At 39.8% G+C, this 26854-nt stretch overlaps 1 protein-coding gene across 3 annotated transcripts in view; it reads left to right on the plus strand.

Annotated features, from left to right (window-relative positions):
* LOC131129359 (contactin-associated protein-like 4) overlaps positions 1-26854 on the plus strand; it is a 61176-nt gene that overhangs the window by 32891 nt on the left and 1431 nt on the right. For 2 of the 3 annotated variants that reach the window (XM_058072831.2, XM_058072832.2), the window contains exons 7-23: positions 645-788; positions 1067-1331; positions 1461-1604; positions 3456-3627; positions 8313-8419; positions 9781-9900; positions 10030-10227; positions 10952-11108; positions 12946-13070; positions 13410-13580; positions 16772-16990; positions 17602-17841; positions 19397-19621; positions 20403-20536; positions 21213-21300; positions 24342-24557; positions 25973-26044. In XM_058072831.2, coding sequence (XP_057928814.2) covers positions 645-788; positions 1067-1331; positions 1461-1604; positions 3456-3627; positions 8313-8419; positions 9781-9900; positions 10030-10227; positions 10952-11108; positions 12946-13070; positions 13410-13580; positions 16772-16990; positions 17602-17841; positions 19397-19621; positions 20403-20536; positions 21213-21300; positions 24342-24557; positions 25973-26044 — 2797 coding nt within the window. The remainder of the gene's footprint in view (positions 1-644; positions 789-1066; positions 1332-1460; positions 1605-3455; positions 3628-8312; positions 8420-9780; positions 9901-10029; positions 10228-10951; positions 11109-12945; positions 13071-13409; positions 13581-16771; positions 16991-17601; positions 17842-19396; positions 19622-20402; positions 20537-21212; positions 21301-24341; positions 24558-25972; positions 26045-26854) is intronic. The other variant, XM_078790005.1, reaches the window with a different exon arrangement.

Genomic DNA, 26854 nt, shown 5'->3' on the forward strand with positions numbered 1-26854 from the left:
CTTGGAATATTTTCCCAACTGATTAGTGTCATTTTTTCCATTACCCTCATTCCTCAAAAAAAAACAACAATACAAAAAAAGAAAGTGAGGTGTAACCTGACTTGGTGTAACCTGACTTGGTTATATCTCACATTAATCAAACTTAGGCCTGGGGACCAAATCTGGCACACGCTGCAGTTTCATCCGGCTCACAGATCTGTTTGGAAAACAGCATTGAATTGGCCCACCTTGCCTAATGAAACCTTATAAAACATGCATTCATTCATTTTCCATTGCTTATCCTCATGAGGGTCGCGGGGGGTGCTGGGTACACCCTGGACTGGTCGCCAGCCAATCACAGGGCACATATAGACAAACAACCATTCACACTCACATTCATAACTATGGACAATTTGGAGCACCAATTAAACTAGCATGTTTTTGGAATGTGGGAACCGGAGTACTCGGAAAAAACCCATTCATGCACGGTGAGAACATGCAAACTCCACGCAGAGATGGGCGAGGGTGGAATCGAACTCTTGTCTCCTAATTGTTTGGCCTATGCGCTAACCACACATCCGCCAGATTGAATAAACACATTTGCCTTGATGTTACATTAGACAACTCTAAATGCATGTGAATTGTGAATTGCTTTCGTTGTGCAGTTGAGTGTAGGAGCTGTCCAAAGTTCAGCACTCAGGCGTAATCCCTACAACAAGAACTTTCACGGATGTGTGGAAAACCTGTCTTACAATGACCTCAACCTAATAGACGTGGCTAAACACAGCAATCCCCAAGTCACTGTGGTGGTAAGTTAACATTGTTTGCATTGTTGCTAAAACTGGTGATTGGCCCTTGCAAAACCTTGCATTTCAACCTTATCAAATTGAAAATGTATTGTGTTCACTGATATCATCTTAGTTGTGTACATTCTGTAATTGTAGAATCCAATGTTACCCTGATATGAGACTTCAATGTTGATGGCTTTTGCCCAAATACTTCATACTACATTACTATAAAACTGATATCTGATAAATAAATAATATTTTTTTGTTTGTCTCTTTTTCTTCCATCCTTTCCTTTTCAGGGCAATGTGACTTTTTCTTGTGCTGAGCCAGTTTCAGTGGCTGTAACATTCACTGACTCCCAAAGCTTCCTCCAGTTGCCAGGACACACGATGGGGTCATCAGGGCTTGTCATTCTTGCTTTACAATTCCGGACATGGAACGAGGAGGGACTACTGCTCACCTTTAACCTGCAGCAGCACAGAATCTTCTGGCTGTATCTGAGTAAAACTAGACTGTGTCTGCAGATCAATGACACTGGAAGGGCTCTCCTAGAGCTCAGGACAGGTTGGTCACATTGTATTCTACTTTTTTTCCTGTATGTAAATAATTAAAGGCATCTCCAGAAATTATATGGAGGATTGCCATATTGTCATATTTTCAAGCATTTGTGTGTATGGGTGCATGTACTGTCAGGTTCAGGACTGAATGATGGTCAGTGGCATTCAGTGGAGCTCAGCTGTGGACAAGATCATCTGAGCATCACGGTGGACAAAGATGAAGGAGCCACTGCTAACAATGCTGGCGTCCCACATCCTGATAGCCCATTATTCTTTGGCGGTAAGAAAATATGAACACAGCAATTTTTTTCTACAATTACATTTCAAGGTTTTTTTTTCATTGTCTGCAACAATACCTGAGTTTATATTTGTTTCACTTTTTAATGTCAACACTAGAATGCAGATAGTGAGACCTGATGAAATTATGGGTTACATTTACCATTTTCTGTAACTTCTATTCATTTTCATTGTTATCGATCTGGGGCTGCACGGCGGTTGTGTGGTTAGCGCGCAGACCTCACAGCGAGGAGACCCGAGTTCAAGCCCACCCTCGGCCAGCTCTGTGTGGAGTTTGCATGTTCTCCCCGTGCATGCATGAGTTTTCTCCGGGTACTCCGGTTTCCTCCCACATTCCAAAAACATGCTAGGTTAATTGGCGACTCCAAATTGTCCATAGGTATGAATTTGAGTGTGAATGGTTGTTTGTCTATATGTGCCCTGTGATCGCCTGAAGACAGCTGGGATAGGCTCCAGCACCCCTGCGACCCTTGTGAGGATAAGCAGTAGAAAATGAATGAATGAATGAATTAATTAATATTATCGATCTCCTTGTCCCTAAAACAATGTTTCAGCTTTTACTATTTATCTTTTATTTCATAATCTTTATACATTAGGATGTACTACACCCCATACAAAAGGAGTGGTCATTTCACATGCTCAGTTGTGTGTTTGATTTAATAACATTAAGTCATTGCACATTTCACAAAGTAATCTATGTGGACTTTTCAGCAATCAAAATCAAGACACGGTGCTTTGTACGAATATAGCATGAAGCGTAATGATACGGTAATCCATCTCATTTGCATAAATGATAAAAACAGCACTATCACAAATATCACGGTCACAAGGGAGCTCGTGCCGCCACTCTCTTTGAGCAGCATGAATTTAAAGTGATAATAAACGATGAATCATCTCTCGCTTCTTTTCTGCTGGGAGCTGTCAAACGGCACCTAATGGCCTGACTGTAATTAGAGTAATGTAGTGCCTGTAGCCAGAATAGCAATGACTCTTTGGCTGATGACTACCCTCAGCTTTGTGAATTAATATCTGGTAGATGTATAGATGCACATAAGATGTTTACCCGGGTAAATATAAACCAAATAAAACAAAAAATATTTTGTTTCTTTGACTGTCTCAAAGCATCACACTTGACATCATCTGTATTTGTGAATGAAAGCACAATTACAGTGTAGTAGTACCAATACCAGTATAGAAACACTTTAATAGGGAGATATTACGTTCTTTTGATTCAAGAAGGGCTGTCTGCAGTGATACTGCCAGCAGGCCACTCTTACACTTTGATCAGGATAAGTGCAAAATTCTACTCTTTATGTTATATTATTACTGTAAGCTAGTCAGACGGTTTTCATACATTTCCTTTCCTTCTAGTTACTGCACTGATACGCATCTCTATTGTCCTCTATTTCCATATTACCTGAGTTAATGTAGTATATTAAATGTAATAATTCAGATTTTGTGTCCGGGGTCCAATCTAAATCTGGTATCACACCATGGATTTAGCCATACACTCTGGTTTGTGTCTGAAAATTACACTATTAGAGCATTATAGTTTGAGTCACTATGACAGCAAAGGAGCGGTCCACCCCTGGAATGATAACCGCACCTTGTGTGTGAACCAGGAAGTAAGCTGCTATAACCAACTAACCAATGGGCAAACAATCACAAACACACCTAAAACATTTGTAATGTGTATTCTATGTACGGATTCTTATACATAAGAATTTCAATGGGGCATGCAGTGGTTTGTAACATTTATGTGAATTCTGTCATAGAGAACAGTACGAATTGGAAGTCAAATATTAACTGTGTTTCCACCCATGTTGTTCCTCAGGCTGTCCTCCACTGGGTGGTAATCACACGTGTAGGAACCCCTTCAGAGCGTTCCAGGGTTGTATGCGGCTCTTGACCCTGGATGAGCGACCTGTGGACTTCATCAATTTGCAGCAAAGACTGCTGGGGAAATATAGCCACTTGCAGATTGATACGTGTGACATTATTGACAGGTAAGTCTCCAAAATTTAAATAGTGCAAAATCTGGCCGCAATACACTGGTTAACCTGTTATTGACATTTGCTTCCACGGGTATATTGAGAACCCTTGAATAAGTAGTGTTTACTTAATTTAAATGTTTTATAATGATGTTCAAAATGAAATAACATGCTGCTTTCCTGTTTATAGTCACACAGTCAGCACTTTGTTGCAGTTGATTGTTACAGATTCAGCACCATGGAGAGTGTCATAGCCTGGTGGCTAGTATTTTTTTAACTAGTAGCCAAAATATGGGCATTCATTCATTCATTCATTTTCTGCCGCTTATCCTCACGAGGGTCGTGGGGGTGCTGGGCACACCCTGGACTGTTCGCCAGCCAATCACAGGGCACATATAGACAAACAACCATTCACACTCACATTCATACCTATGGACAATTTGGAGTCGCCAATTAACCTAGCATGATTTTGGAATGTGGGAGGAAACCGGAGTACCCGGAGAAAACCCACGCATGCACAAACATGCAAACTCCACACAGAGAAAGCCGAGGGTGGGATCGAATCGAGGTCTCTTAGCTGTGAGGTCTGCCGCTAACCACTCGACCACGTGCAGCCCCAACATGGGTATGACTACCTTTTTTTTCAACAGATTCCTAAACATAGCAGAGCACTTCTCATATATAGAGCATCATATGCAGGACGTCATATAGAGGATCTGTGACTACTGTACTGTTTTTGTACTGTGACTACTAGGTCCTTAAAATGAGCCCTTAGTGCCCTTGTCATATACAGTAGAGGCACTTTGACTAGCTCTGTAAAGGATAGCACCTTCCAGCTCATGCATGCCCTTACCCCTTTAGTTCTGCAGTGCCTCCACATACTGTATATTATTATGCAATCCAAGCAAGGATTATCACACCCACAGTAAAGACATTACACAGGCTGTAGAAAGTCATGGTGTATAATCAAAGTTTATTGGCGATTTGCTGACAAATGCAAGCGGGCATGCACCATGATCTGACTACAGTATGTACTCAGTACGCAAGGCTAGCCTACCATCATGATGGTTTATCATTATTTGTTTTTCTTTTGTTTGTTGGTCCGGAGGCTCTACTTCCCCTGAAAGCATGTCACTGCCATTTGGTAAGGTAAATATTTCAAGATATGTCAGATCCTTGCATTAATATCATACACAACATTAAGAATTGAAAATAAATAAATAAGAAAAGCGTTCTAAAAATGTGCCCACAGCATAATTTACTTGACTAGACTACCTGATATATTTTAAATGAGTGTACAGCACTTGCAGTACAGTGTTTCACAGTAACTACAATACCATGTGACAATCATAATCACAAGTTACATCTTCCACATGCAAAAGAACACCCAAGTTATGTGAGTATTATTTGGTAAGCTCAATGAGTGCCATTGTATTTATTTTTTCATTCAAATATATATGATTAAAAAACAAATTTTATAATGTTGAAACTGCTGACCCATGGAAATGTACACTCCGCCCACCACGTGTGTATTTAGATTGTTGACTTCAACTGATAATCACACCCAAAACCAAGCGTTCTTGTCCCTCTAAGCTCATTCTGTAACTGTTTTAGCAAGACCTTTTGCGAATTTATTTATTTGTGAATTACAGTACAGTCAGTTGAGGCAGACTCAACTGAACACGGCAGGAAGAAAAGAAAATGGCTGGTTGGACAGGGAATTCGGAAAAGTGGTGTTGTTTGTCTTTACTTACAATATCAATGTAAAGCATTCTCGGTCATGGAGGAGTCAGGAGCCTCATGAATGAAAATAATGAAGTATTCTGTCATATTGTATTATAATCTGATCGGCTTGTCTAAAGCCTCACGAGTTTTAACAAAAACAACAACTTGGAATGGGATTGGCTTCAGAGCAACTGCTGTTTTTTTGCCAATTTAAATACGACACCAATGTGGCTGACTATTACTAATGTTGAAATGACAGTAGACTCCACCAAGAATGGAATAATTGCCTACCATGACCATGGAAGAGTAAATAAATAAAGGAACTGTTATTTAAGTGTTTATTTGGGTTCTTTACAGGGAACAGGTAGTGCTCTGGTTGCAGAAAACTCCTCTAATTGCAGAAAACTTCACTAACACGGGCTGCTTGTATTTCATAAATCTGTAAAATATGCAACAAGGCATAAATCCATTCATTGGTATAGGAAAGAGAAAATGTTTCACCCATTTATGACTAGTAGCATCTGCCACAATGTCACAACTGTACACGATAAATTAATGACAGGTTTCTGTGGTCATTTTTCCCTATTTTCCACCAAGCTGTAGGCACATAGTCACTTTATTTCCAGGGATTCATTTCAGTTTCCAAATACAGTTGACATTCCAATCACTGTCACCATCCCATTGTGACTCTCCTCCATCTCCACCACCTCATCCTTTCCACCTTTCTCTGCTTCTCCCCTGCTGTTTCCCCACCCACCACTCATTCTTCTTCCCTGTGGTAATACATTTTTACCTGCAAGAATATATTTGTGTTCACATCACTGGACTTTAGTTTGTTTGTTTCAAACAAACAATATGTGAAGTCAGAGGAAGGTGGAAAATAAACCCTAGCCATGATTGTTTCTGGGCAACAGGTGGTTGGTTGTTTTGTTAGTATGTAGTGTTTGCTAAGTTCAAAAATATCAATTGGAAGGGTAGCACATTTGCTGAGGATGATCTGAGAATGCAAATGGTAGTCACTTTGGTTGACAGTTTACTGTAGCATACTGTGAAGGAGGCGTGTCTATGAGTGATATTATTAAAAGTTAAACATTGTTGGTGTTCCTCGATGTCTCTGACAATCACTTATAGGTCTAGCTGTCTCAGCAGGTCCTGTACCATTATATGAGAGCCATGACTCACCCCTGCTGCCACCTGTCCTCACTACTGCCATCTGGCAGGTGCTTGGGGACCCTGAAGACCTGCATTTCCGGATTTTGCAGCCATCAGTGAAATAGTTTCACACCTCACTCCTTTGAATGTGCTTTACCAACATTTAGGATATACTGTAAAATGTAAATAGGCTACATGGTGGACAAGTGGTTAGCACGCAGGCCTCACAGCTAGGAGACTCAAGTTCAATTCCACCTTCGGCCATCTCTGTGTGGAGTTTGCATGTTCTCCCCGTGCATGCGTGGGTTTTCTCCGGTTTCCTTCCACATTCCAAAAACATGCTAGGTTAATTGGCGACTCCAAATTGTCCATAGGTATGAATGTGAGTGTGAATGGTTGTTTGTCTATGTGTGCCCTGTGATTGGCTGGCAAACAGTCCAGGGTGTGCCCAGCACCCCCACGACCCTTGTGAGGATAAGCAGATAGCCAAGTTTTGGCTACCAGTTCAAAAAATACTAGGCACCAGGCTATGACACTCTCCATGGTGCTGAATCTGTAACACAATCAACTGCAACAATGAGTGTGAATGTGAGTGTGAATGGTTGTTTGTCTATATGTGCGTGTGATTGGCTGGCGACCAGTCCAGGGTGTACCCTGCCTCTCGCCCGAAGACAGCTGGGATAGGCTCCAGCATACCCCTGTGACCCTAATGAGGATAAGCGGTAGAAAATGAATGAATAAATGGATCAAAAATAACATAACATGACATAACAATATAAATTATGCTGTCAGGAACACAATATGCAACCTCTCAGCTGAATAGCCAAAGCTCCATTTGTTTCGTACATGCCACATATACAAAAAATAAAGAGTTTGACTTAAATTGTGAGAGCCATTATTCAGACCACATTTACTGTAGACGCTCTTTGTTGCAAGTGGGCGCCTTTGCTGTGGAAGTTGAATGATGAAAGGAGATTTCTAGTTCGATATCTGAGTAGAGCAAAGCACTGTACCTGTGCTCAACTTGAAAAATAAATACCTTTTTTATGTTTCAAGATACTTTTATTCACCTTTTTCCTTCAGAAGAGTTCAGAAACAGATGCTTTTTAACAAAAATCCTTGAAAACCTTTTAGCAGTGGCAGGCAGTACATTTGATACCTGGGCCTTGAGTGGGCCGATGAAATACCAGACATTGTGAGAGCAAGTATCAAAAACCAGTATATAAATTATAGTATATATGGACCACAGCGGGATTTCCCATATTGAGCAACAGCCTCGCTAGCGATACGCCATAGAGGCGTTTAGAGAGAAGGGAACTCCTGCACGTTAAGTAAGATAGCCCAGGGCACTGTGAGATTGCTGCGACTACATTTTTTTAACCAATATAAATCCCCTTCAGATACATAGTCACCATTGCGCCTGACTTACATTACTGCTAATGGAGGTAGTGAAAGATTTTCACTTGTACACCGGTGCTTGTAACCATGTCGCTCAGCCACATTTGATGAGCATAAATTGAATGGCTCTGTGATTAAAGGTTCAGACAACTCCAAACATCAGTTTGGAGTTGTTCACTTAGTATGTGAACTTACCAGAAATGTTTCCTCAGTCAGCCATTGTGGGCCTAATTTATTATGCAAAACAGTTTTGCTCTGCTCAACTAATCAGAACTGTTGGAAATACATTAATATAATTTAATGGAACAAATACAACAATTTAAATTTAGCAGGACCAGCAGAGAAGGATTTGCTGGCTCTGACTGCACACCACTGCTTTTTAGAGAACATTTGACCAACTTCTGTCTCCACTGTTTGCCTCTCAGGTGCTCCCCCAGTCACTGTGAACATGGAGGAAAATGCACTCAGTCGTGGAGTACCTTCCATTGTGAATGCTCCAACACTGGCTACAGAGGGGCTACCTGCCATAGCTGTAAGTGGCTTGCATGTGCTAATGAACATTTAAGCACAAGATGATAGTGTTTTCAATTATCACTAGACAATATAGTGTACATATGTGTCATTTTGGTATCACATCATTGAAGCTCAGATAGACCAATGTAATGATTATAGGCTGCAAATCAGTAATCAAGAATAAAAACAAGTACTTTTTATGAATACAGACCATTTAAAATTACATGATATATGTTTATTTAATTTTGTTAATTTATTACAGTTTATTACAATCATTCTTTGAACGTTTCTGGTGGCCAAAGCCCCAAAATCACTCATTACTAATACTGGACAAGCTAGTTGACAGCAGAATAGAAGTCTGATGTGAGTTTTCCCGACAGACACTAAATGGTTCATATTTAATCATTGACCAAAAGAAAAGTATTTTGCTTTATGCTAAGTCAGGGGCTGGGAAACTTCCTGTTTTGATAAGATTTATCAAACAACATTGGAATTAGGGCAGGGCAATCTGCAAATTAGGTGCACCGTAAACAAAATGCACATCTTAACATCAACCACTGACCATTAGGCATGCATGTAATTAGTATTAACTTAGCTTTAGTGCAATTGAGTTCAGTTCAACCTTTTCTTCTCTAGTTGAATATGCAAAGACTGTCACTGGTGTGTGTGTGTTGTCCAGGAATTTGGATCATTCTGAATCTGAATCTTAATCATTACTGCTTTTGACTTGCTGTGGCGACCCCTGACATGGAAGTAAAAGTAGAATGTGATATGTAACCTGTTGCCAGCGATGTGCAGTCAGGGGAAGCATTATGAAAAGTTTAAAAAAGATGAAAAACAATATGTGTCCACTGTTTTGTACTACAAACAACTTTGCATGCTGATATCTGTACTGAATGAGTATGAACTGCTACATTGGATATCTGAGAGCTGGAGGGTGCAGCATAAGTTAACAAAGGGTTGCGGATTAGGTCTGCCCTCGCCATTAGCGTCATTTGACATGTGATCATTTAGTACGTATTCGATGATTAGAAGAATGTATTCAATTATAAATTTTACAGAGAATTTTGTTCCATGCACTCTTAAAGCTGAATGTGGAAATATATGTGCTATTTTCTTACCACATGTTTACACACATTTAAATGGGTTATAATTGAGAATATTTTGAAACGTTGAAATGAGTCCTTTATCAACCTATACTCAGAAGAATGGTATAGTCTGATGAAGGAGAATTATAAAATATGCATGCACATACTAAGTCTTGTGGGGCCATTATTATTCCAAGAACAAATAATTGTATGTAAGTTATTATTCAGTGTCACCACCTTGTAAGATAGTAGCAGATGCTTAAAATTATTTTTGTGTTTTGTTTCACTACAGCAAGATATGAACAGTCATGTGAGGCATACAAACACAAAGGCACCGCATCAGGACATTATTATGTGGATGTGGATGGCAGTGGACCAATCAAACCTCAGCTCATATATTGTAACATGACAGGTAACATGCACACACACATAGAATTTAATTAAAACTAATTAAAGTGCAATTTGCTGTGGTTTCACAGTATTGTGTACTATAAAGGAATTACCACCTCTGCTCTGCTTACTCCATTGAAAATCACTTAAGACAGGGCATGGATTGTGATTGACCACAATAATACAGAGTTGACGGCTCTGCATTCATCCCCCGAGAGAAGACATCATGAAGTTAATTTCCACTATGCTTCAGAAGAGGAAGATTTAGCCGTGATCCTCAGCCAGTCAGAGCATTGTGAGCAGGAACTGTATTACCATTGTAGGAAGTCCCACCTTCACAACAAACCAGGTAAAATTGTCAAAAGTTCATATTTTCACTCATGGCTTGATATTAAAACTTGCCGATATGTCTTGTTTAGAAAAAGCAGGTCCAACAGAAGCCAATCAGAGAGTGAATTATGGCACCGCTACCATGAATGATAATACACCTAATAAGGAAGTGTATTAGGAACTGTAGATTAAGCTTTGCGCACACTATAAACCTTGTAATCTAACCTAATTTAGTGTTCCCAGCTAATAACGTATGGCTGGTTGCTGCATTGGAGTTGAACAGCTGCCAGCATGTTAATGTCCAAGCCTAATTCTACATTAGTAATTCTACATTTTGTCAAAGTTACTTAAGATTTGTCAGATCAAAACACATACAGTAGATGTTTGGACATGTCTGCACCCTTAATCTCTATTTACGCTCGTTACATTTCAAAGGAGTAGCAACTTTGCTGGCACTGGTAATCACTGGTGTAACGTTAGTTATAATGCGCCAATTTATTGTAGAAATGAAAGTCAGGCAAATTGGTGATGATATATTAAGTTAAGTGAGTCTCTAGCAATGTCTGTTATGACATTAATGCTATGCACATTACAATAGGTAGCCCTGCATAACATAGTGATATATAGTATACATTACAGTACTAATGTTTGCAGTATGTCGTTGTATTGGGTGTCATAGGAAATAAGTGAAATAAATCTGTGTCCATGTAAAATGCCTTGTCATAAGGGTGTGTATGTTTCAGACAGTGCACCGCTAAGCTGGTGGCTTGGAGGTCAAGATCTCGAACAGGTCCAAACACACTGGAATGGAGCTCTGCCAGGCAATGGGCTGTGTTCTTGCAGTCCGCACAATAATTGTCTGAATCTCCAGTGCAACTGCGATGCCGACAACGAGCAATGGTATTGTATGTATACAGTCCCCTGGTGTCAAAACAATTCAAGAATTGTATATTAATGTGTTCTAATATGATAATAATATGACTATGTATAATATGATAACACGGTACCAGCCTTTAAATAGCCATGTTCAGGTTAGCTGGTGTTGTGGAAATGTTCTGTACATGTGTCCCACTCGTACCACGGAGGACCGAGACACTGCAGGTTTTCCTTCCTGCCGGTCACTAAAGCAGATTTTAATGATCAACCCCTCCTTCAATTTGAGGGAAGGAGCTCATCAATTAAAATCACCCTGGAGAAACTCGTTGGACTGAAAACCTGCAGTGTCTTGGCCCTTCATGGCACCAGTTTGACACCCCTGTAGCCCCCCGTCCCCATCTACTGATGACTAATGAGCACGAATCCTGGGATCAACATGGCTGCTGGAGAAAGCAATGGTATCATCATATATTTTTCCAAACCACAGCAAGTGAAAGTTTGAGAGTCATGGATACAAATACTTGCAGTTCCCCCATCCCATCAACACCACAGAGCGTTGGTACCAATCCAACAGTCTTATTGCAAGTCCAGCGTTATATTCACAAAGGTTGCTAAAGCAGTCAGACGTGAAGTGGTTGGCACAGACGTTACACATTTGCTGACAGAAACTGGGATGTCGTGAATCAGTAAGGTCCTCAGTGGCTGGGAGCTTATGTAATGATGTGTGACAATCGGTGCATACAAAAACATGGCAGCTCTTCTCAGTTTTTGGCTTTGACGTGATAGTGGATGTGCATAGTCCAGTCGTCCCTGTCAGTTTTTCACCCAGGTAGCTGCCAAGCCCGGTGTAAAGTAACTTAGTGTGGTGGCAGTATTATTTAAAATACTCCTACACGACAATATGGCCTAAATCATTCACAACTGGACATATAGTGAATGGGTCAGTTTTCTATAATAGGTCCCCTCTAAGCAATGATGGCGTGAGCTGGACCTTGAAAGGAAAATGATTAAACACATGATGAACAGAATTATGGGGTTGGGAGTGACTCAGTCTGTCAGAACTTGGCTTCAGAATGGATAGCTGGGGGTACAAATCCCACCTTGGAAAAGACATTTGGAAATTGCAAATGGTTGTTAGAGAGATCTGAGACTGATTCCACAACAAAGTCGAGATACCCTTGAGCAAGGCACAGAACCAACCCAATATTGGTCTGGTTCTTGTGCGGTGCATTGCATAGTATGTGTATATATAAACATATTTGCACCAGAGAAAAAAGGATAAAAAGTATATTAAAATAAAATGTAAAAGGTGCACAAAATAAGCTAAAGCAATATGTATCAGGAACACAAACAATAACAAGGGCTGCATGGGGGTTGAGTGGTTAGCACGCAGACCTCACAGTTAGGAGACCCAAGTTCAATCCCACCCTCGGTCATCTCTGTGATATTATTGTTTCATTCATTCATTTTCTACCGCTTATCCTCACAAGGGTCGCGGGGGTGCTGGAGCCTATCCCAGCTGTCTTCAGACAAGAGGCCAGCCAATCACAGGGCATATATAGACAAACAACCATTCACACTCACATTCATACCTATGGACAATTTGGAGTAACCAATTAACCTAGCATGTTTTTGGAATATGGGAGGAAACCGGAGTACCCGGAGAAAACCCACGCATGCACGGGGAGAACATGCAAACTCCACACAGAGATGGCCGAGGGTGGAATTGAACACTGGTCTCCTGGCTGTGAGGTCTACGCACTAACCACTCGTCCGCCGTGCCGCCCCCGAATAAATTAATAGGAATAATTATTTTCTTATTGTGGCCATTCTTTTGCTTCTCTTTTCACCTCCCACCCAGGACTAAGGAGTCAGGTCTCCTCACTCTTAAGGAGACTCTACCACTCCAGTCTCTTGTCCTCAGCAGCTCAGAGCCAGGTTCAGAATCAGCCTACAAAGTTGGACCTTTACGTTGTCATGGAGATAGTAGGTTCTTTTTATTTACATCGTTTCAAGAATGTGTACTTGTACTTGTATCATTGTATACTAAACCATATTGTTACCATCTTGCGTCACACAAGAAGATTTGGGCAGGCTATAGTTCAAACTGAACTTAGTTCCAAACAAAATGGCAGAGGAGATCACTACACAGAACACTAACCCCAACGACGTGGAATGCTAAACAACTTGAAGCACATAACATTAACGACTATTTACAAAGCTATGCTAAGCGGTGTAGTTGACTTTAATGTGCTCGCACATGATTATATAATACCAAATAGTTCCTGTGATGAAATGTACTCATCGTGCCCTTTTGTATTTCAGAAAGTTTCTGGAACGCTGCACTGTTTGATAAAGAAACATCTTACCTTCACTTCCCCACCTTTCATGGAGAGCTGAATGCGGACATCTTCTTCCTCTTTAAAACATCATCCTCCTCTGGGGTCTTCTTGGAAAATCTGGGCATCAAAGATTTTATCCGTATTGAACTCAGCTGTAAGTGAGCTCTCTAATATTTGAATAGCTTGAATATTTCTTTTTATTGAATATATGCTCATTTTTTTATATTTAGACACCATATACATTTTTAAATATTTGAATATAAGAAATTTAACATATAACATTTGACTCTTTTAGGTTCAGATTTGAAAGGGAAAGTTTTTTTTTCTAGTTTTTACCGACGTGCCTTTGTCTTACTTGGCTTTGCACATTTAGCAGTTGGTTAAGTGGTTCAATATCAATATTACTGCTATTACTGCTGTTTACTTTATTCAGACCACACAACACTTTCCCCTGGGCCTTCATGTTCATCGATTGGTTTCAAATTCCCACAACATTATACTTTCTTTCCATTGTCGGCATCATCTATGAGCGGGGGTGTGTTGTTTTCAAACAAAGGTCGCCACTCTGCTGACTAAATCTCTACATATGGATGCTTGCAGTCTGGTTGTTTCTCGATTGATGTGGATTGATTTGGTTAACCTTTTTTTTTTATGACGGGTCACATTGTTACATGAATGCATTGTGCCGTTCTGGAGTGAAATACACATTGAAATGCAAACTTAAATTACCTGCAGGTTGCTTGAACCGGCAAGGAAGGGATATTGGCACAGCCTATTCACATAGTACATGTAAAGCAGCATCTACAGCAAATGGGGTTTGGCCAGATCGTGCTCAAGGATGCTTGCAGACTGGAGGAGCTTGACATCAAATCAACAATCTCCCAGTTTCCCTGACAGCCACTCTATCACAATAAGCTGTTTTGCTCCCACTGTCAGAATGCTAATATGTCAGCATATTCACACTGATAATTTCAAATCAAGTGCAGCTTTGGATGTTAAAAGTAATTCTCATTTTTAAAAATAATACAAACATTTTTAAAGACTATAATAACACCAACGCATGCACAGGGAGAACCTGCAAACTCCACACAGAAATGGCAGAGGGTGGAATTGAACTCCGGTCTCCTAGCTGTGAGCCCTGCGCGCTAACCAATCGACCACCGTGCAGCCAACTATAATAATAATTAATAATAAAGCTGCAAGCAGTGTGACTGGGCCCTCGCATCCCCATGCAACTCAGGATTGACGTCACATCCGGGGTACCCATTCCATTTCCTGTTTCCACTGGGTGGCACTGAGGCAAATTCAGGAAGTGACCAAGGTGTTCATCATCATATGTACCAATTATGATGAATAAGTCCGCCTTTGGGAGTTATTAATGTTTATAGTTTAGTGTTGAATTATCTGATTGATCATAAAGTTTGTTTCCATGCCCCGCCCACAACTTAGAAACAGCTTAAAATCCTTCAGGATATAACCTAGCCCACCTGTCTAGGATCAGTGATTTTCATTTGGTCTTAGACTATTTTGTTGAAATACAATCCTACATCATACTAAAATCTAATGTTTTTGAAAAGGAGCTAATGTTTTGGATTTTGGGGGTTTGTGTTTGGGACCCTTATAATATAAACTTTTTCCTGTGCCAAATTTTGGCACAATTAAAGCCCTCAAAAATGTGATTACATCGGGAGAATAATGAAAATAAGCATACACCAAAGGCCCTTTGCACTGCTATTGGTGGTGCCCATGCATCTGTTATTTAGTTGACTGTGAATAGGAAATTAATACCAAATGCTGGAAAGGATTAAATACTAATACTATTTGTACATGAATCTTATATAAGTTGTCATTTATTTCTATGACTTTTTAAAAAAGGACATTTTACAATGTAAAAGCAGACATCCCCAAACTGAGTCCAAACTGAGCATTTGAGGTTCATGATGGGTGCATCTACCACCCAGCCAAGCATGCACAGCTGTACTGGAGAAGGTAATTGACATGATTGATGTCACATACCTATGTTGTCAGAATGGAAAGTGGCCTGCACTGGCACAGATTACCGCCTGGAGCTGCAGTCTGCTAGAATCCTCTTACAGCTGGTCCTGTCAACAGATGGGGAAAAGTCACTTCACACCCGTGATGATGGGATGCCAAATGTTGTTTTTTTTTTGATTTGAAACAATGATTGAAAACAGATGACAGACAAAACAGAAAAACAATAAAATAATATTTCAACACATTTGTGGGCCATCCAAAATATTTTAATGAAGTACATACAAATTTGTGGATGCATTCTCTAAATATTATAGATCTTATTGCAAAACTTGTGGTCTGCTATGTGGCGAGAACACATCCTTAGAGGGAGCGTTATCTTCATGCTGTGTTATGTATCTGTGTTCAACCCATTCAGTATTAATCCATTTGGTGTTTGAGAATTGCCATATTTTATATAAAATATAGTATATATACGTAGTATAAATAGAGTATAAATTGCTCCAGAGTATCTGTTGCATCAGTCGTAAAATGAACCATGGAAAGGAAAAAAAGTCATGTAGTACTAGACTATGTGACATTTATTTAGAAATTTATTTCACAAAATTGAAAACCAAGAAGGCTGCACAGTGGACCAAGTGGATAGCATGCAGGCCTCAGAGCTAGGAGACCCGAGTTCAATTCCACCCTCGGCCATCTCTGTGTGGAGTTTGCATGTTCTCTGGGTACTCCGGTTTCCTCCCACATTCCAAAAACATGCTAGGTAAATATGTGCCCTGTGATTGGCTGGCGACCAGTCCAGGGTGTACCCTGCCTCTCGCTCGAGGACAGCTGGGATAGGCTCCAGCAGCCCTGCAACCTTCATGAGGATAAGCGGTAGGAAATGAATGAATGAATGAAGACCAAGAACCGATATTTAATCGGCATAGGCAAATTATTCAACCACAAAATAGCCCACACAACAACATACTAAACAGGTGTTCAGTATGTTAACGTAACACTGGTTATTGGTAAGCTAGTTCACCAAGCTCCCGATCTCATTCCGCATCACTGAAAGAAATTTGTGACTTAGAGTCTGGAAAATATAGTAAATGTAATTTAGAGTCTCCAAAATGCCTGGTTTCAGGATGTGGGAGTACCTGGAGAAAACATACACAAGAATGGAGAGAACGTGCAATAAAATGGTTGATGAAATGTGAGAGGTCTACTCACAAATGTACACTATTGTGTTCAATCTAACCTTTGAGCTCAAACTATAATTTGTTAATTTGTTGTTATATTTAATCACACGATATCTGTTAGTAATGTGATCATCTTTATTTTTCCACCCAATCTGACTACATAACTCTGCAGCCCCATCTGAAGTCCTCTTCTCCTTTGATGTGGGCAATGGACCACTGGAGGTCAGAGTGAAAACAAGTGTCCCTCTCAATAACAACCGCTGGCACAGTGTCCGAGCAGAACGAAACGTAAAGGAGGCATCGCTCCATGTTGATGACTTCCCTGCAGCCACGCAGGAGGCGCCGTCTGATGGCCAAATTCATTTGCAGCTAAACAGCCAGCTGTTCATTGGTGAGATGCATGTGGCGATTTGTTACCTCTGCCAAGGAGGTTATCCTTTCAGCGCTTTATTTGCCATGTCTGTCTTGACCGGATGAGTCAAAACTTGAATGTGGATTAAAATTTGGCACCATTGGCTTTCTAACTCAGCTTCTCAGCTTCCTTTTGAAAGAAATATAACGGTTACGGACTCCATGCCTGAACCTGACAGTTGGTTATTACAGGCCCTTGTTTTGCAACAACTATGAACATGATGAGCTTTCCACTTTACTGATTGCCATTGTAGTTGGTTATTATATTCATTGTGTGTTTTGCATGCTTGATGGGCAGGCATAGTGCTAAATAAGGTGTATTTAACAGATATTCACCCTTTTATACTATTAAGATTAATTAATATTGGTTGTTTTGTTGCAATAATGCTGGCTTGTTAAATGTGAGGTTGTACAATTGTTTGTTAATGAGAGAAAAGGCTCGCTCTGTGAAAAGGATGTATTATGGGAAATCTTAACAGTAAGAATTATAACACATAATCTGTACTTCTGATAAGACCGACAGCTTCAAAGAAATAATTAAAGGAATAGATACAAGAGTTATCCCTTTTTCCTTTATTTCCTTTTTTTTAGGAGGTACAGCATCCCGACAAAAGGGCTTTCTGGGTTGTATCCGCTCTCTGCAGCTAAATGGCGTCACTCTCGACCTGGAGGAGAGGGCAAGGATCACTCCTGGGGTCCAACCCGGATGCCCAGGCCACTGCAGCAGTTATGAGTTTCTTTGTCAAAACCAGGGTCGTTGTGTGGAGAGACGCAGTGGTTTCTCCTGTGACTGTAGTCAGTCATCCTACACTGGAGCTTTCTGCCATGAAGGTACGGATATTCAGATGTGCACCTGACAATTCCTGCTGGCTCATCATATTAGTTAATGTTTAAGCACAAATTTATTGTAGCTCTAGAACAGGGGTGGGGAAATGTTTTGACTCGCGGTCAGTCCACCTAGAATTATTGTATCTGTAAAAGTGTCATTCAATCTGCTATATGTGTACCTTTTTTCAGGAGCACTTTGTAAACAGCAGCCCACATTAAAAATAACAAAATTGATAAAACAGCCACGTAAACAATCAGAAGGTTGGCTAAAGCCATGATGGTAGGTTGTATGTTAAGTTAAGTTTTAATTAAATACTTTGGAAAGAACAGGCGGGCCATATTCAAACACTTGGCGGGCCAAATGTGGCCCCCGGGCCGTAGTTTGCTCACCCCTGCTCTAAAGTATCCCTTATCAGTTTGTTTACATTTGGAGATACGTTTACAACTGTAATTGTCACATGTTTGTCTTTGGGATGTTTTCATGTTGATTTTTTTCTCAGCCGTGTACCTGGGGAAAAAATTCCAGAAACCGTCATATATGTTCATTTTTGTCTGACAAAAAAATTAGGTTAAAGCAGCACCAAACATTATTATTAAAGGTCAGCAGATATTCGACTGACCCTGCCGTTCTTTGCTGTTCACTTCCAACACCCCATAATGAACACTCTGTTGAGAAGGTTAAGCAGAAGGATTACATTAACGTACACTTGTGCATACATTGCCTTTTTAACAATGGTTGAAAGTCAATGTAATGTCAAAAAGAAGACTTGTAGAAGCGCTCCATTGGTTGTGTATTATATATTTTTATTTAATGAGTAATGTTACAAATGTCATGTTTAATAACTAAATAATGACTTTCTCTCTGTTGAGTTATTTATGAAGTGTGTCCGAAAAGATCCAGGACTATAGTTTTTTCCCTTCAAAGTAATTCCCCTGGAATCTAAGGCACATCCTCTACCAAGTCTTCATGCACTCCTGGGAGAATTCCGCTGCGATCCGCTGCAGCACTATTGTCACCGCCATCTTGATGTGGTCCACATCTTCAAAATGGGTTCCCTTGAGCTTGAGAAAGACGAACAACATCACAGTAGAGAGTCAGGAGGTTGATTCAGTACGGCGATGTGCTTCTCAGCCAGGAAGTGCCGGATACTCAGGGCATTGTAAGCAGGCGTGTTGTCATGGTGAGGCAGCCAAGAGTTGTCCAGTCGTGGACTGGATGAAGCGAACAGTGCAGGATCTATTTGTAGATGTGTTGGTTGATTGTCTGGCCTTGTCGCAAGAACCCGCACTGGACTATGCCCCTCGCATCAATCATGTCCTGGAACTTTTCTGACACACGTTGAGCATCAATTAAGTTGACAATAAAGCATGAGGCATCATAATGACTGACATTTGTTACTTTAACATAATGTGTTTAAGTACCTTTGCTGTCAGTAATCTCCCTGAGAAACAATTAAAGCAATTCATTCATTTGATTATAGAATCCTTGAACCGTAGCTACAACTGTCTGACAACTTAATAGTATACGGGAGACTGATCTTCTACTTATCTATTTCAGAGATTTCAGCCACCTTTAAGTCAACAACATCCATAAGATATACCCTCAAGGAGCCCTATGAGCTGAGCCCAAACAATAGCGCCTTGGCTTCATCTATCATCTCTGATATGACGTTAAGAGGAGAAAATGTCACCCTAAAATTCAGGACCAGACAGACTCCTGCTCTGCTGCTCTATGTCGACTCATTATACAGAGAATACTTCGCCCTACTCATCAACAAACACGGTAAGGGTGCAGTATAAGGGTACAAAATACACTTCTTAATCAAATCATTGGGTGTGGGAAAGGGCAAGACTCATTTGTTCTCACCAAATTTAATGTTGTTTTACAAACAATGCTATGCTTTGAACTTTGGAGTTTGGAGAAGTATCTATCTCCTTTTTTCAGCATGATTGTCCCCCAGTGCAAAATGGACGAGCCTGACATCAGCATTATTAAATACTTGTATAAAGAAACTTGAACAGAGATCATCCAACATCAGTGACCTCTTCTCTCATGAATATTCTTTTATATGAATGGACAAAAGTCCATAAAGATGCACTCCAAACTCTTTGAATAACAGCTTTGTGCTCCGTGTTCAGGTCTATAAGTGTAATATGTCCCCACAGCCACATCCTGAACTGAGTTAGCCAATCACAGGGCACATATAGACAAACAACCATTCACACTCACATTCATACCTATGGACAATTTGGAGTCACCAATTAACCTAGCATGTTTTTGGAATGTGGGAGGAAAACCCACGCATGCACGGGGAGAACATGCAAACTCCACACAGAGATGGCCGAGGGTGGAATTGAACCCTCGTCTCCTAGCTGTGAGGTCTGCGTGCTAACCACTCGCCCGCCGTGCCGCCCCATCTTACTATATTTTATACTACATTTTTACGTAAGGCTTCAAAAGTAAAATAGTCCCATTGTTGTGCATGTATACTAGATCCAGTTTCTTCTGTGTGAGTTTGTATTGTTGACTAAGATCCTTCTACGTTACGTGATTGTTGTATTAGGTGAACTGGAGTTGAGGTACAAGTTGCACAGCGGCAGAGATGCAGAAGTGTTTGGAAGCAGCGTCATGAACTTGGCTGACGGACGCCTGCACACGGTGACCATTAAGAGGCGAGCAGAATATGTCTCTTTTCAGGTACTAGTGCTCGCTTTGGTTCCTAGAAACATTTGAAACAACAACCCGTTTATGTCGATATTAAGTATTTTTCTTTCGAACCAGGGGATTTTTAGGAAAATACAATATGTCAAAGTTCTTTAATGACGGATCATCAAAAATGTCATCCAAGGAGAAATATGATCTCAAGGAAGAAACACTTATATGCTAGGACTACGTTAAAAAGCCATAGCATTTCAGTATGTGGAATCAAGCTATGGAATGGATTGAGTAAGGAAATCAAACAATGCACAACGATGAGCCAATTCAAGAAACAATACAAGCAGTTGATGTTTGCTAAATACAAGGATGAAGAGTCTTGAACCAGTCATGATGTGCTATATATATCACTATATTGACACTTACTATGGTACCCATTATGTCATTGGATGGTCATATCACCTCGTACTTCGGTACGGCACAAAAAATTAAAAAATGTAAAAAAAAAAAAAAAAAACTTAAACTATATTATGAAAGCAGGAAGTGAACAAATGTAACAGTTACTGATTGTAAAAGTACCAGATGGAGGGGTAGGATTTAATAAGCTTTGCTTCTACCTACTCCTTTTGGACATGTGGAACTGTGAACTGATTATGTGATGCATTCAATTGTAATCTGATGCATGTTCAAATGAAATAAAACCATTACCATCTTCCAGATTGACAAGAATGCCAGAGAGAGCTTCATCTTGATAACGGATGAAGAATTCAACAGCGTCAAATGGATTCATTTAGGAAGAGTACTTGGTGAGGTGCTTTTTGTGAATTTTCATTCAACCAACAAGTCTTAGATGTTTTGCATGTTGTTGTTTTTTTGATGTGGTTTGCTACTTGTTATTGTCAGTGGTGGTTCAAGCTTCAATGGTGCTGTGTTCGAGACCCACTTTGTGCTAATATTCTACACGGATCAACAATATGCCAACACTGATTGACAAGGCACAAATACACTTTTCTGGCGAAGGCGCCATGTGTCCCTTCATCAGTGCGGCCCTGTGCGCTGGTACATAATGCACATGCCAGAAACTGTCACTGGCTTTTGTATTCACAGCTGTGGCGCTTTTGACATTCAAAATGCCCACACAGAGAGCACTTTGCTTTGAAAGTGACATAAGAAATTAAAGAAATCATTGTGGCCACCCCCTTTTCATAATGCCTTTATATACATTAAAAGCATTTTCATGACACTAGGGTGACAGACATGAAAATGGTAATGGTAGCATTTCTGTTTTTTTTTTTTTTTCACTAATGTAGAAGTTGAAACATTATACTTAACTGTATGTATGTGACCTTTTGTCTGTTATCTCAGTGTTGAGCTTCAGTGTCTTTATCCTTCATGTCTGCCTACCAGGGGGCGTCAATCTGCCATTGCCATAATAACCTTAGAAAAGGTCCTTCACTTTGTATGGTAATGAGGAATGATTGAAAAGAGCAAATTACTTTGAAGATTGGAGTCAGCACCCTGCTTTTCAACATAACGACCTATAAGCCTTTGCTGATGTAGGGGGTCGAACTGAATCGCGATGCCAGGTGGCACCGTTCAGCATCAGTCAGATTTCCAAGACTGTGTGTTATGTCTACATAGGGGAATAAACATGTGTTGTCACTTTTCAGTGATTTGTTTTTTTTATTATACAATCTGAGGGCAAAAATTAATTGTCCTTTCCAATTGATTATAATTCATTAGAACCAAGACTTGTTCGTGTTCCTGGGGAAGAGAGGAAGCAGGCTTGTCCAACACAGCAGTCAGCGACTGGACTGTAACATATACAGTAGCTGGAAGGTCTTGCATTGTGCAAAGGACAGTCTGGCAGAGGCAGAGTAAATTGCTGGGCTATTTATGCATGGCAGGCAGAGGATAATTGTGTATGTGGAGGTGTTTGAGCCCGATTAGGCTGGAGTGGCAAACTGCTGAAGTCAAGTACACTGGCACTGGTAAGTGCTTTAAAATAATCAAAACTGATTTAATTCAAATTGCTTGATTTGATTCGAGCTCTTGATTATAGTCCAGTTACAGAGATACCGCCCTTTTGTCTATGTTACTGTAAACCTCGGTGGTTAGGTTCTCAGTAGTATGGCGGTGTGATAACAACTTCTAGGTTGCAGTCAGAGCATCAAGGACTGAAGAGTGAGGTACTGTAAGTGAGGAGTGCAATTATAATTACAAGTCGATTACAATTTTCTGGCCCATCACCGATCACTGAGCTTTTAAAAAGCCTGACCGCTGATATTGATTTTGGCCAATACAGATTTATAATTTTTATAACTGTGGTATAAGATTGCTAGCTCCAAATGCTGCATATTCTGTGTGGTGGTTTTGAAACTTTGCAGAGGTAGATAAGATCAGTGGATGAGATTGGTTTTATATGTCAGGATCGGCCAATCTCTGATACCTCATGCTTACTTGATGTGATCTTTATTTTTCCATGTACATATATGAGACTGGATTTTTGATATAATGTTTTTCAAGACTTGACTGTTTTTGTAAGAACAAACCACAGCATGGTATCATGTGCATTTCACATCCAGTATTTGCCAGAAATTCCTACTGCTCTTTTATATAGCTGTAGGCTCTTGACAGCTTCCCTGAACATTTTTTTTTACTGGCATTTCAACAATTTTCCACACCAGTCTCTTTGTGGGGCACCAGCAAAATTATTTATTTAACTGCTCTCCCTTCTCTCATTTGGTCTGTTTATTTAATTAGCATACATTTATTCCTATAAAAAATAATTACATTAACAGGTTGGTAAAATTTAGTTGTTTGTGGTGTTTTAGGAAAACAACCAGCATGTGCTATTTTAGATTTATTTTTTTTTTACCCAGGTCATTTTACCATTTTTTTCATTTTTTTACCCAGCCTTCCATTTATATGTCGAAGGATTCAAACAGTCATATCAATGTCAGATGGTTAAAGAGACATTTGATATACTGTCACTTCCGTCAGTGCTAATTAGGAAAGGAATTGGGAATTGACACACAGGTTTTATTTACTTAATCATAAATAACTGGAAATGCACCTAACACTTAACTGAACTGAAAATATATCTCATACATTTGATAAAAGTTGAAAAAGTTACATCACTGCTAATGTGTTGGGGTTCCAACAATGCTGTTATGAAGATACAGAGCATATAATTTGCAAAAACACTTTAAAAAAAACGTCATTGCAATAACTATACAGACAGCATTTGCATTAATTGCATTATTATTATTATTATTATTATTATTGCATTATTATTACCCCCCCCCCACACACACACACACACATATTCCCCAACAAAGTGGAAAATCTGTGAGGTAGGGTGGAAGGGGGTTCTGCTGGTGTTTTTCAGTGCCCTAGAGCCTCAGAGTGCTCTGGGGGGATGGTGCTCGAAATACTAGAAACATATAATTAATAATAATAATTGATTTACAGACTGAACTTGAAACTGAAACCAGGAAAATCCAACAAATTGTATAGCATTCAAGAGTATTCAAGAGTCAAAGTCTATGTTGAGTACTATAAATGTGTACATGTTGGCAGGTCTGCACTAACATTGAAAGTGCTGGTCTATGCTGCTCTGGCAAAACTGCACACATGTTTTTTTTAAGGTTTAAATACGGAAAATAAACACAGGAGGGCAAAATACAGTAGTTTCCTGTTGAAAAGGGGAGGATTGACAGGTCCGGCATTGATTGACCCGTCTTCAGCAACATGATACGTAAAAAACGAAACATGTAACTGAGTGTCAGTATAGATAAATCTCCTATCTCCCTGTGTGTGTTTATCTGTGCGTCCGTGTCTTTAGAGGCTGACGTGGCTGACATAGAGCTGGCAAGGCTGGCCTCCCTTGGCTTCACCGGTTGTCTGTCAGCAGTTGACTTTAACTCCATCAGTCCTCTAAAAGCAGCTCTTCTCCACCCTGACAGCCGTGTAACTGTCACTGGTCCACTGACACAGTCCAGCTGTGGCTCTCCTTTCTCTGCTAATCCACAATCATCAGAAGCAACACATTCTTTATCAGGTACAGTTAATGTATGGCATGCTCCTAATATATTTTATGTTGATGTTTAATTTTTCTTTCCTGTAGTGAAAATGTATCTAGTATGTCGCATATCTGAGTTTCCTATTATTTTGGGTGTGACAGTACTGTGAAGCTTTACAATCATATCAATCAACACAATGGACATGTTAGGGGGGATAAAACAATATAATAGCTATAATATGACACCACTGGGTGCTCATTTTTGATCTTTACAATTGCACAGATCGTGTGGAAAAGCTACTACAAAGTTTCCCATAAACCATCCACATTTTGCAATTTGCAATGGGTTGCAATTTTTCTCATCTTTATAGATACAAGGAAGCATCAGGGTCTTCTTTACTAGTGCAATTTGCTTTCTCAGCTCTGTTTTTTATTGAGTTGATGTATTGATTGCAGCGCAAAGTGATTGTTTGACCATCGTCTTTTTTTCCATGGAGCCTGCCGTACACTTTGGGTGTGACCTACTAAGATGCCAAACAGTGAGAGCTTCATTGCTGATCTGTTCTTATTTCTTTATTGCATTTAATTTAAACATTTCTAAAATGTTTTTTTATCTGGAGGCAGGGATAACATTACAAATATCTTTGTTAGCTTTGTTATCTTGGAAAAAGCCATTCCGAAGACAGCCACTTCAGAATTGGATATTTTTTAGCGCTCCGTTTAACAGCGGAAAATTTTTTGATGTGCGATTAACATGCATTCCTCCTGTTTGACCCTCGGCCCCCACCGTAGTTTGATTGAAGCACAATAACTCTGTTGCCACAAGCTGGAAGAAATATTTATGGAAAATGGAGAAATAGTATTTTTCTGAATGTTCCTAAATAGCCTTTTCACTAACAAATATTTAGAATTTAAAACCAGTATCATCAATAAACAAATCTTTTTTTGAGCTCACACAAATAAACAAAAACATGTTAGTGTGGGAGGTCTCACTTGCTCACATTTTGTATTTGCTGAACTTTTGTGGGCGAGTTTAAGAGCTAATATGCTAATAATAAAGAAAAATAGTAATACAAAAATATGCTTGCTGACTGTATTTTTAAAATATAATACATATTTTTAAAATTTGATGTAATTATCATTGTAGGTGCACATTGAATCGTTTATTTCCCCTTTTTATTACTACTATTTATTACAGATAAAAACTTATTTCCATCTGCGATTAAAGGTGATTAATTATGGGTTGTTGTTTTTAAGCGATTAATCGCAATCAAATATTTTAATCGATTGACAGCCCTAATTTTTTTGCACACTTTTTTAAGACAATGAACAATCTTGCACTTTGAGTTTCTCACTGCAGAATACATAGTAACATAATTGTTTACAGTAAACCATATTTTATTTGAGTATTTAACTTTTTTATTGCTTTATCTTCCTGTTTAAACTGTCTCCAGACCCACCTGCCTCACTGGATCCAGGCCAACCTTTAGTCAATACCATGAGGAGTGACTCTGCCCTAATTGGAGGTATTCAACCAAGACACAAAGATCACAACTTTCAACAATTGAGATGAGATATACAGTACAGCCTGGCATTTTTTCACAAATCCCATAGGGAGGTCAGCTTTACTATTAATCACATGATTGGGACAGGACAGGATAAAAAGTTAATGGCAATAAATGGGAGCGGGAGTTTTTCTGGCGTATTAAAATAACACCTCTCGAGTCTTCGTGTCACAGAACGCCTCAAGCCACTCCTGAGCGGTAACACAAAGTAAATTTAACATGAAATGTTGAATTGAATACATTTAAACCACATCTTTCATTGCTCTCAACTCGCAAGATTAATGATCACCCCCACCCCCCCACCCCACCCCACACACCATTTCAATGGTCACCACTGAACCTTTGTATTGAATTGTGGACTCCTATAGAGCAGCTCCACACCATAACCAACACACAAAGCTTTCTAGTTCCTCCAGAATCTGCACCTATTCAGCTGTATTTCGAATTTTGTGGTTCCTGCGAAAGCTGTGTGTTTTAATGTATTCCACCCATGGCTCGCCTCCAAGCACACCACAAGTGCTTAGAAGGACTTCTGGTTTGTGCCGCTAGCTGTGAACGGTATAGGAGCTAATAGTAAACGCAGATGTATGTTTTTAAAATGTCGCATTTTAACATACAGCCTTATGTGTTGGACTCTGAATCTGATCCAAAAGTAGAGACTGGACAGTCTGAAGTTTCTCAATAAACGAGGTTATTTCAAGCCGTCTCTCAATGGTAAGTAGCTTTAGCCTTTTAGCGTTGATTGATGTCTAATGTGGTCGCTAATTGTGG

Source organism: Doryrhamphus excisus, linkage group LG4 (assembly GCF_037039965.1).
Source record: "Doryrhamphus excisus strain RoL-2023G ecotype Guam linkage group LG4, RoL_Dexc_Guam_v1.1, whole genome shotgun sequence".
Classification (NCBI taxonomy): domain Eukaryota; kingdom Metazoa; phylum Chordata; class Actinopteri; order Syngnathiformes; family Syngnathidae; genus Doryrhamphus; species Doryrhamphus excisus.